The sequence below is a fragment of the Heterocephalus glaber genome, unplaced genomic scaffold (genome assembly GCF_053883595.1).
Source record: "Heterocephalus glaber isolate CG9 unplaced genomic scaffold, H.glaber_assembly_v1.0 deba00001556, whole genome shotgun sequence".
Classification (NCBI taxonomy): Eukaryota; Metazoa; Chordata; class Mammalia; order Rodentia; family Bathyergidae; genus Heterocephalus; species Heterocephalus glaber.
The window spans coordinates 3,678,201-3,690,601 of NW_028258347.1; the positions used below are offsets into that span (position 1 = coordinate 3,678,201).

Below are 12,401 nucleotides of genomic sequence, written 5' to 3' on the forward strand. Positions count from 1 at the left end.
TGAGTGTAAAGTTATTAATTTGCATCAGAATATGAAAAAATTAAGAACTTTTAACAGATACAATTGAGCAGTGTTATGTGATCATTAAAATCTACTTTAGGTTATTAAAATAATTGAATAGTTGTATACTAAATATTGTTGGTTTGCAGTATATTGACTAGTCTGTCCTTCCTTCAAAAGTGTCCCAGTGCTAAGGATTCAGCCTACGTTTTAGGAGGGTTATGTGAAAGGATTTGAAGGAGGTAAATTCATTGGCTAGGATACAAAAAGTCACATGAAAGTTTGGTATCTCTTTTCACTTACCTCAGAGTCTATGAGATTGAAGAGAAAGCAATCTTATTTATTTTTTAATAGCATATATTTGTAGTACATAATGTTTCCATTCCTCGTGGGGGGTTGGCACAGGTACATAACACATCCGATGTCTTATTCATCCCCTTTCTCTTCTGCCCTCTCCTTCCACCTCTTGACCTTCTTCTCCTTTGAGAAAGATCTGTCTTACTTCCTATTTTCTATCTTTTATTTTGATCTTTATTTATATTTTGAGTTTCTCATCTAAAAGAAACCATGTGATATTTAAGCTTATGTGTTTTATTTATTTCACTTAACATTATGGTCTCAAGGTACATCCATTTTCTTACAAATCACTCAAGTTTATCTTTATGGCAGAGTAGTCATCCATTGTATGTACTCCTGTAATTTTTTTTTGTACCAGGGATCAAACTCAAGGCTAGCGCTTGCCAGGCAGGTGCTGTGCCGCTGAGCTACATCCCCAGCCCAGAGTCCATTGTATGTAAATAACCATATTTTCTTTATTGATTAGGCTGCTTCCAAGATTTAGCTATGGTGAGTTGTGCTGCTGTAAATATGAGTATGCATGTGTCACTGTAATATGATGTCTTTAACTTTTTTCAGGAAGAATCCTAGAAGGGGAATAGCTGGATTAAATAGAATTCCTAGTATTACTTTTTTAAGGAATCTCCATTCTGATTTCCATAGTGGTTGACTAGTTTGCATTCTCACCAACAATCTGGAAGGACAATGTTATTTATTATCTCCAAAAGCTAAATTAGAGCTACTAGATAGATGTGTTATAAAGCTCAGAACCTTGCTGCTATGAAAACTCTTCTACAAAACAGTGTGCCTTTGTTCATAAGGTACAAAATGCCTCTGTGGAGATATTTAAAACAGGTTTAAAGGCAGCTTCTAAAGGCATCTACCTTCCTCCAAGGAGCAGAATATTGAACTTTTCATGGAGAGAATTTCTATAATATTTAAAGGGCCTGTGAACTTAGATATAAAAATTCTAAGTGCAGTCTAAAATTTTTTAAATTAAGAAATATAAAAACGTAAATCAATACCCGGAATACCTGTGACTTTATCCTCAGATGTTTTCAGATCACTTTAGAGTTGTAGAAACCACAAAATGTCATTTATAGTCATTAGGTAAGAGTTATGTTCAACATTAAGTTTTCAGTCACTACTAGATCTTATTTAATGTATTAATAGAGAATACATATCACTGTATTTCCAATTTCCTTCTTAAAATGTTTTGATCATTTCAATATATGTAATTGCTTTGCTTTATAAGTCTATATTTTATTTTAACCATTCAACAGCCCTCTGAGAAGAAGTCCATAGATTACACTGTGAGAACGGCTCATGGCATTGGGAAAGCTAAATTGGGATCTCAGTGATCCTTTGTAAAGTAGTGTTGATAAACTTGCAGTAGTTTCAAATTTCAGACTTTTCCAGTGAGTGGGTTTTGCTGAATACCTAGGTACCACAGACAAGGTCTTCACCTTTTCTTTGATCCCAGCACTTCATGGTTATTAGATTCTCTTATCAGGGTTAGTGGTTTAATTCATGAGTGCCTGAGCATCTGTGTGTTGGGGTATGAGTGTAGGTATATGTGTGATGTTGTTCTTAATGCTTCCTGGATAATTATACATGTGTGTGTGTACCTGTACGTATATAGGCATATACACTGTATATTTTATGTGCATATATATATGTATATCACTGAAAATGTAAGTTGTATTTCAGGTTTTTATTGAGTGTATTAGTCAACTTTCCCATTGCTGAACACAACACCTGACACCCACTACTTCGAGAGGTTTAATTTGGCTCAGGTTTTAAGGAAATTCAGTCCATGGTAAGCTGGTTCTGAGACAGAAACATTGGAAGGGTGTGGCAGAGCAGAGCAGGCTAGTTCACAGAGCCTGGGAATTAGAGCCGGGGAAGAGTGTTAGAGAGGAAGAGGTTGGTGAGGGCACAGACTAGACCCCAGGGTCACGCCTCCAAGCCCCAGGCAGACACACCAAAGAGTGTGCTCCACCAAGCCCTGGGGTGGATCCCAAAGCAAACCAAGGTGGTGCTCCACCTTAACAGCCACATGAAGCAGGAAAACATTTTTACATAACACTGTTTTGGGTGACTTCTAGAATGTGGACCGAAAGAAGAGAATTTATTGGGAAAAGCTATTCATTTGCCTTTAATACTCTATTTATTTTACATAGTTTTCTAAAGTACCCTTTTCTTTTTCTTTTAAGAATCTTGATGCAGTCCATCCAAAAGAAGCAACTCCTTCATCTACACTTACTGGTATTCGGCTAGCACAGGTTGTATCTTCAACTTCTGAAGAAGAGGAAGCATTTACTGAGAAATTTCTTAAAATTAATTGCAAATACATTACTGTTGGCAAGGTAATGGATGACACTTTAGAGAAAACTTTTAATCATGCCTTATCCACTATTAATGTCAGACACTTTGACGTTTATGTTTTAAATCATCAATGCCTGAATATTTAAACAAGGTATTGGTGGTAACTGTTAGTTTGAGTTAGTATGGACCTTGCTCATAACAGAAGAGTCTGGTGGGCTGTTGCAAGTGTTAAAGCCCATGGGATGTCAACAAATTCACTATCATAAGGCACAGTTAATTTATTCCCACTGGGATATTTCAAAAAGCATGTAAAAAAGACTACTTCTAGGTAATGTTTGGAATGCTAACTTTTCCAAACAGTATAATATACCAAAAAAAGATAACTATTCATTAAGCACCTATTAGATGCCAGAAACTATTTGAGGTATATTAATTGATTTATCAACTAAAAATAATATTATAGAATAGCTAGCCTTATTTCTTCTTACAGGAAAAAAAAGGTCCAAAAAGGTGACTGGTCAAAACATTTTTAGGATGGTCAGAATTCAGACTTGGTTTGAATCTGTGTATCTACAATACCTTGCTGCTTTTCTAAGCAAAACCTTCAAGTTTGCAGAGGAAATGCTGTAAACGCTGAATTGAAAAATAAATTCCAGGTTTTACTTAGAATGTGACCATAACATGACAAGGACTTTAGAAGTCATACATGACAATCATGACTTTATACTTGTAATTCATAAATTGTTTTTTAGTTTGAAAGTTGCTGCTATAGACACAGAATCAGGTTGCCAAGGCTTTCTTTCTCCTTTAAAATTTAATGATGCTGTTCCACTGTTTTCAGGCTTGCAGTTTTGCAGTCTTCTGTTATTTGATGTTCTGTAAGAAAAAGTGTCTTCGATTACACAAAATATTCTCTTTATCGCTAATTTTGAACAATTTGATTATGATGTGCATTGATGTATCTTTCATATTTGTCCATTCGGCTTCTTGGATCTGTGAATTTGTAGCTTAATTCAAATTTGGAAAATTTTTAGCCATATATCTTCAAATGTTTTTTCTTTCTCATCCTTTTTTGTTCATTCTTCGAGAACTTCATTTATATCATTTTTGGCTGTCTAACATCTTACACAGCTCTCTGATACTCTTCATTTTTTCTTTTTTCATTCGGTATAATTGCAATGGTTGTATTTTAAGGGCAGTGTTTCCCATTGTGTCTAATATGTTAATTATATTCAGGATACTTTCATCTCCATCATTGTTATTTTCAACTAAGTCCAAACGGGGCCTCATACTTTCCATATCCCCACTTATCATGCACAATCTCTCTTCTGTACTCTAGAATAGAGTTATAGTAATTGTATTAATGCTTTTCTCCCAAGTTTCTTTCACTTTCTCACTTCTGTGTCTTTTTGTGTTTGTTGATTTTTTTTCTCTTTGGTGAGGGTCATTTTTTTCTGTTTCTTCCTCTGAATTATAGTTTCTCCTCAGATGCCAGACACAGTAAATTCTGTCTTCTTGGGTGCTGACTGTTTTTGTATTCCTGTACTTATTCCTGTACTTTTTTCCTGGGACATGGTTAAGTTTTTTAGAAACGGTTTGATCTGATCCTGGCTTGTTTTTAAGTTTTGCTCGGCAAGCCCGCAGCTGCCCTTGTCTTAACTGATAGTCTCACTTGTTGAGACACTGCCCTAGAGATTCTGTGGCCCTGTAAGTACAGGCTGTCCCTCTGGTTCACAAGGACTCAAGCTGCGTGCGACTGCAGACCCCGGGAGTCGCATCCTCTGCTTCTGTGGAGTGCTGCTTGCTCGTCTCTGGATGTGCTGTGTGTGCAGCTGGTGGTCAGCACTCCTCTCCAGCTCAGAGGGACCTCTCTGCACCCCAGAATCTTCTTGCAGAGCAGCATTTCCTGTCCCCATCTCCTTACATGCCACCTGAAAACCCTGTCCACCCAAGGTGTCCAGGGATGAGGGTGGAGCTTAGTCTCCGTGGTTCTCTGTCTTGTTCAGATATCACTGGCCAGCAGCCTTTCAGTATCGAAAAAGTTATTTCATGCATACTGTGTGTGTTTTTAGTAGTTTTTGGCAGAATTAGTTTTGGCTCGAAGCAGAAGTTTATTTGCAGGTATCTAAATGTGCTTCAAGGATCAAAGTGCACACAGGGCCATTGGGCCTGTACCCTGATGTTCTTGGAATATAATCTCTTGTTGGAGCCTGGCTGTGTTTATGCTAACGCATAGAAGAAAATAGTCAGAAGTTTTACTTTCTCCTGCAAGTTTTCCCCTTTCTTCTTCCCACAGATCAATCATACTAAAAGTTCTTTACATAAAATATTGAAACTTGTCAACAATGATTATAATTATTAAATTATGGTGGAGTTAAAGCTAAAAAAATAAAATCAATACAAGCTTCTCTCTCTGCCTGAATAGAATCCCAAATTGTAGTCTTTTTATCTTTTGGTATTTACAGAAATATTATAAGTGGTAACTTTTCTTTTGCGGATAGACTTTATTTTCTGACAGAAGTAATTTCTCCTTAAAAGATTAGTCAGACAGTTGCACAAAGCAGGTAGAAGTTGTTAATTCTAAAAAGTAATTTGTGCTTAAAGTTTCTGAAAATCATGTGGTTTAAGATGATACTTATTAGGAGATTCTTGCTCACCTTAGTCTTAATTTAATGCCGATAATACGTCAGGAGTTAAGAAACAGTGTTATGTTTCATTTTGAAATTTTTTGTTAAATGTTTCCATGAGATTATCATCATTCTAGAATTTAATATATATGATAGCTGACCTAGCAGCATAAGAAAATTAGTAAAATAGTTTCAATAGTTTTAAAATTTTGAACTTTGAAAAGTAAGCATCACTTTCTTTTTTCACCATAGGGCACAGTCAGTGGTGTGCTGCTGGTTACACCAAACAACATCATGTTCGATCCACATAAGGCCGACCCTTTGGTCCAGGAGAACGGCTGTGAGGAATATGGCATCATGTGTCCCATGGAGGAGGTGATGTCGGCCGCAATGTGCAGAGACATTCTGGACAGCGAAGTAAAGGAGTCTTTCCCCGGGTAAGAGCGGTGCTTACCTCCGCTGCAGTCGGTTGTGCCCAGAGTTGGCCCTGCTCTGATACTTGCAGCTGTTTTTAGTAATTTTATTACACCCATTTTTCATTTTATCAGTAATGAAACAAGAAATATATGCAGTAATAAAAGATTATTCTTAATGCACCTAGAATAGTTAGGAATTATTTAATTATTTTAAATTTATACATGTTTTTGTTCAGAGAACCAGATAGTTGAAGAGTAACGTATCAGTGTTTACCACATCAGTGTTTTTAGATATAGCATTAAGAATTCTAACCTGTTGACTTCTAATCATTGTGAAAGATAGTTTTCAGATTTTTCTCAGAAGTACTTGAAGGGTGAGGTATAGATCTGACAGTGTATAGCCGGAATAACTGCATTTTTTCAATTTATTCACTTATATGTTTTCGCTCTTCTCCCCTGAAAAAGTATAAAACACAAAGTAGAGAACCCACAAGTTGCACTTAAATGTTAACTTCAGAATACACTGATCGGGGGTTTGTGTGATAAGGCAGCACAGCTGAGATAACGGGTCGGGCACAGCCTTTGGAAGTGATGTGCTTGACCAGTCTAATGACCCGAGAGAAGGAAAGCAATGAGAAATAAAAGAAAGAGGATAAAATATAGCTACACCAAAGGAGGGCAGAAAGGAAGAGAATTGATGTGTAATAGAGAAGAACTTCCCTGTTCTCCACATATGATTCTGTTGACTTAAAGAGATGGTGATGGCACTGTAAAATTAACCCTTCAGAAGAAAAACTTACAAAGGATAAAGGAGAAAATTATTTTTTAATCTGAGGAAGATTACATGAGTTGTTAGGACACCTGTGATAGAATAAAATCCCTTATTGGAAAAGTGTCTATCATATCTTCTTCACAACAGATACTATTTTGCTTAATAAGTTAATCTTTATAGTCCTAGATAATTCCTAGGTGTCATTATCCTCTACTATTGTTATAGTTATAAATTTTCCAAAGCCAATTTCAGCAAATAAAGATTATTGAGGGCTACTGAAGGGATGAGACTCAGGTGAAAGAAAGAATGAAAGGTTAGATCGAAAGATCAAGAGGGCAGAAATCACATGTGGATGTGTAATGTCCGCCAGTGCCCTTTCCCATTTGTGTTAGTGTACCGGGGGCTCTTACTCTGAACAGTCTGTGACCGTTCTTTACGATGTTGTAGCTCTGTCAGCTGGAAGGACTATGTATTTCATCCAAACAGTAAACATGCCTTCAAAAATGAGTTTTTTAACTTTCGCCTTATAAGATAATTAAAAACAGTATTTTGCACCAAATCTGATAAACAAAGCAAATAGTTTTTCTGAGCAATGTTTTGTATGAAAAATGAGGTAAAAAAATTTGATTGGTTTTTTCATACTGCTTGGAAAATTGATTTCAAAGATATTTTCTGGGACTGTATTGAACAGTAGAAACAGTGTTGGCATAAATGTTTAGCCTTTCAACATATTAACTTTGAAAAGTACAGCACTTATATAAATATTTATCCTGTTAGGTTTGTTCTCCTCCTCCTCCTACCTAATTCTGTTCAGACAAAATTTCCCGGAACGTGTTGCTTGTTGAAACCTCCTAAGGATGCAGTTTGAGTGAATCACCAGTAGATGATGCCATAACATATTAAATAACATGAATTAGACACTTTTATGAAAAGATGAATTCAGTACAAAGGCAGCATAGATAGGAATTGGACTTCAAATAACATTTTAAAATAAATGGTACTCATCCTAGTTATAAAAATTATGCATACTTGTTACAGAATCTTTGAAAAATCTAAAATAACAGAACAAAAGAAGAGTTATCCAGATTCACCACCCAGAGAAAGCCAGTTATTTTTGTGTGGATGTATTTTCCAGTCTCTTCTCTGCAGGATATTTTCACCTGGTCCACCAGCTGTACATGCACAAAGGTTAACACTTTCTGCAGTGAGAATTCATGGAGTTTCCATGAATTACAAAATACTTGGAACCATCATTCCTCATTATTGACTTATGCTTCATAACATAGACATTCACACTGCTTCTTTCCAGAATATAAACTGCAGCCTGTGAACACTAGTGCTTACCTAAACAAATGGCACATACAATGGAATCTAGACCTAGCTATGAACCATACACTTATACTTTATCTATATTCTTCACCTGGACAAGTTCTCCTAAAAGTGTTATTAAGAGTGGTTGTCACTGTGAATATATCCTGGAGGTGTATTTGCTTCAGTTCTGTTCAGTTTGGATTCAACCCTCGCTTGTGAGTCAGTATCTTGGTTTAATCTCTATTTAAGCGTAAATAAGCACTGTGCATGTATGTGTGATAAATTAATGCATTCTTTTTTATAAGATTTAAAAGTTTAATTGAAAATTTCTCTTAAATTTATTTTCTACATTCCATAAATGAGTAAATTTCAATTTAAAATTAAAACTTCATCCAGAATGTTTGGTATCAAATTTTCTTAGAGTAGATTATCTGCAAGGAAATCTTACACTGATATTTTCCAAATCTTGATCTATTGATATGAAAGTTTGACTTAGTCTACATGAGTAAATTAAATTTTTATGTTCTGTTGAGATGTGTACTTTGTGTTTTTCAAAAGCCTCTTCGGTAAGATTAATTCAGTAGTCAGTTTGTGGAAAGTAAAATAGTACAATTTTTAAAATCTAACCATTTTTAATTTTGTTTAATGACAGAGAAATAGATCTGTTATCAGGAAAGGACTTCTGCCATTTAAAGAAAATAAAAGAAATGAATACCAAGGAAATAGACTTGAGAACTCGTGATGCAGGTATTGACAGTGCCAGCACTGCTCCCCGAAGCATGGAGGAGGGTCTCTCTGAGGATGTGTTCATGGAGTCAGAGCTCTCTGCCATCCGAGAGGAGCATGTCTCTTCCGATAAATCATCTGGGACATCCTCAGACTCTGTACAAACTGTCTGTCAGACTGAGGTAGGAGGATTGACAGCCCAGCCAGAGTCTAGTAATCCTCCTGCTCACTTAAAAGCCAACACTGGACATTCTGCCAAGGGAGTTGGGGCTGTGTCTAATGAAAGAGATTTAAGTCATCTTGAAATGGCCTCTCAGGATGGAGAGCGGGTAATGGATAAGCTTCAGGAAGCATCAGGCCCTACGGAAGCAAGCCCAATCGTCAAAGGTCACACAGACCAGGGTCCTTTGCCTCATGAGCATTCGCTACAGCAAGACAGAGGTGGAAGAGAAAACTTGTCTTGTGGAGAAGCAACAGAATTTGAACAAAAGCAAACTATTGACAAAGGCCAGGAAGGAAAGGAGCAAAGTTGGAACTCAGAGACAGAGGTCGAAGAGCTGCGCAAACTCTGGAAAACTCACACTATGCAGCAGACTAAACAGCACAGGGAAAATATTCAGCAGGTCTCACAAAAAGAGATGAAGCATAAGACTGCATCTACTGATGGACATGTAGAAGGTAAGGGTTAAGGAGTGTATGGAGAGAGTTCTTCTTACGTAGTGTGTTCTCTCTTTCTCCACCAACTCTCAGGCAGTCTGAAGGACCCCCTGACGGAGGTGCTCTGGAACAGTGTCTGGTCTTGGTGTCCGGGTCTTTCTCATCCCCCAGAGCTGTGGCCGTCACACGTACCTCTTCTGCACACATGCTCAACTCCTCACATTCTCTCTAAATCGTGCCCTGAAAGTGCACACAGGCTGTATATCTTTTAGGACTCCATTTTCCATTTTAGTTTTTGGTTTGTCTTTTATCATTGCACGTCATGTTCTAATTGCAGTTTATAACTGCCAAGGTTGTATTCCACCTTTTTATATTTGAAGTGTGGTTAGACAGAAAAGACTGTCTCTAGAATTTTTCCAAGTATCCAGAAGTTCTGTCTTCATCTGATGTTTTCCTTTAAAAACAAACATTCAGGGTCAATAAAAATATAATCTTTTCTTTCAGTTCTGTTTGTGGGTTCTATTGATTATGAAAATTAGAGTGGTAGGCTATCTCTTATTTCTCACATACTGTGCTTCTTCCTTAATATGTTATGGGTTAAGTAGGCCATAGCTCAAGTAGCTTAGGAAACATTTCTTACGTTAATTCTATTAGAAGATCACCCCAGATTAATCCAATTTGCATATGAATTTTTCTTTTCAAAAAATTTTATTGTGGTAAAATATACATGGAATAAGACAGCATTTTGACTTTTTAAATTGTAAAATATAAGTTTTACCCTTTAAACAATTTTTGAGCACTTCAATGGCACTAAGTGAATTCATTTTTGTTGTGCAACCATCACCTACATCTGTCTCTGGAGCTTTTTTGTCTTCCCAAACTGAAACTGTACTTGATAGACAGTAAATTGTGGTGGTTCTCCCTGTCCCACGCCCTTGGCCCCCACAGTTCTGCTTTTTGTCTCTGTCTTTAGTCTGGCTACTTTATGTAAGTGGAGTCACATAGTATTTGTTTGTTTTGCCTGACTCCTTTCACCTAGCACTGTCCTTCAAGGCTCTTCCATGGTACAGTACATGTTAGGGTTTCCTGCATTTTTAAGGCCAACTAACCAGCACCCGTGGTATATGCACACCATGTTTTGTCAGTCGGTTCATTCACCGATGGACATGTGTGTGGTGTCTGGATTTTGGCTGTTGTGAAAAATACTGTTGTGAATACTGGTGTGTAAGCATTGGAGTCCCATCTTGCAATTTTTGGGGGTCCCATTCCCAGAAGTGGAATTGCTGGATTATATGGTAAATCTGTGTTTGTATTTTTGAAGAATCATCTGTTTTCTACAGTGGCTGCACCATTTTACATCTCCACCAGCAACACATGAAATTCTGTTCAGTTTTTATAATACTGAATTTTCTTTTCATCATCCAGTTGAGATACCTTGAAGACCTAAGGATGCTGTGTATTAACTATTAATGCATACATTTACTTGAAGCAAGTTCTGTAAAAGATTTCACGGTTACGTAGGTTTTTTTCCTTATTTAGAACTAATGAATACTGTATGTATTAGTGAACATTTGACAAATATATGATGTTTCTACACAATTTATAAAAAACCTAGAGTTGGGCCGGGCATTTAGCTCAGTGGCACTGCACCTGCCTCGCAAGTGCGAAGTCCTGAGTTTGATTCCCGGTACAAAAAACAAACAAACAAACCTGGATTTATCACTTGTATGAGCATTGTTAATACCTAGTACACTAATTCTTGGAAGTGTTTGTATTCATGTGGATGCCTGCCTGCATGCACACATGTGTATATATAATTTTGATATTTGTATATATCTGCACATATAGATTTTTTAATATGAAATCAGGATTATATTTAGTGTTTATCCTTTTTTCAACTTAACATTTATGTTATGAACATTTTTGTATGTCATAGTTCTTTGAAAACATGGTTTTAATAACCCTATAATTTATTCAACCATTTCCATATTGTTAATACATTCAGCTGTTATTAACAATTCAGATTAAGACTTACTATCTTTAATGTAAACAGTGCTGATATAAATATCTTTATTTGTATGGTCATAAATGATTTATTATTATTTGTATATATCTGATAGTTACTTGATATTTTGAAATCTTGAAAAAAAGTGATAGACTAATGTTAATAAGTTATGAGTGTAAAGAAAATTAATAGAGGCAGTCCTATCATAGCCAATACCAAAAGGAGAAAAATTGGTAGATGTTTTTAGGTATGTCTAAATAATTGCTATTTGGGTTCTTTTTTAACAGAATAAAAGTTAATTTTAAGTAACTTGATACTGTATAATAGGGAAATATTAAAAGTTTCTGATCTTTATGATTTTATAGCAATACATAATTTATGTATTAAATACAGAGTTGTAGAATACTTCTTTGGGAAGAATGTTATGAATTCCTCATTTTAGCCAGTGTAAATTTTGGGTCTCAAATAGATTATGTATTTTGCCCAACTTTATACTGAAAAAAAAAAAAAAAAAAAAGCCAGTACCCATATCTCTGTAAGTGTATTTTCCGTCAAGGTATATTGCCTTAGGATGAATTAATATCCACCTTCCTAAACTCAACTGTATTATCAGACCCTCAGTATACCTTATATCAGCATCTCTCATTGGAAGAGTTAGAGATAATTCAGGCTTAATTAACTGTCCAAACAAGTTGGCTGCACCTAGCATATTGTTCATTGATTTGTCATACCTTTATATGCATATAAAAGTCTCGAAAATGTTTTTCTTGTCTGTAGTAACCATGTTAAAGGAAGCCTTTAAAAAGTTTTGAAACTTATTTAGATATTCTAAAGACTGATGGAGAATATGCAGAAAATTCTATATGAATATCTAATTAGCATAGTTGTTATAAACAAAAATTTAAGGGCTGGGGATGTGGCTCAGTGACTCAGTGCCTGCCTGGCAAGCATGAAGCCCGGAGTTCAATTCCTGGTATTAAAAAAAAAAAAAAAAAATTAAAGGGTTCCTGAAGCTTTTGCATTTTTTTCGTAATATTCCTAGACACAGTCTCAGTCCATTAACTTGTCTTTCATTTAGTCTTGCTATATCTGTGACTTTACCTTTGATGGCAAATAATACAAGTTGCTGCAGTGAATTCACCTGGGTAGCAGTAAAATGAGTTTTATTTGTGGTTGGGAGTTAGAAGGTAGAACTACGAATGAATTTCACTGTGATGCATGAA

The 12,401-nt window shown here is 35.9% G+C and overlaps 1 protein-coding gene across 16 annotated transcripts in view; it reads left to right on the top strand.

The window, feature by feature from the left end:
- Positions 1-12,401, top strand: part of Oxr1 (oxidation resistance 1) — a 335,909-nt gene that overhangs the window by 283,375 nt on the left and 40,133 nt on the right. For all 16 annotated transcript variants that reach the window (XM_004850275.3, XM_087190807.1, XM_087190810.1 and 13 more), the window contains 3 exons: positions 2,553-2,705; positions 5,544-5,728; positions 8,443-9,194. In XM_004850275.3, coding sequence (XP_004850332.1) covers positions 2,553-2,705; positions 5,544-5,728; positions 8,443-9,194 — 1,090 coding nt within the window. The remainder of the gene's footprint in view (positions 1-2,552; positions 2,706-5,543; positions 5,729-8,442; positions 9,195-12,401) is intronic.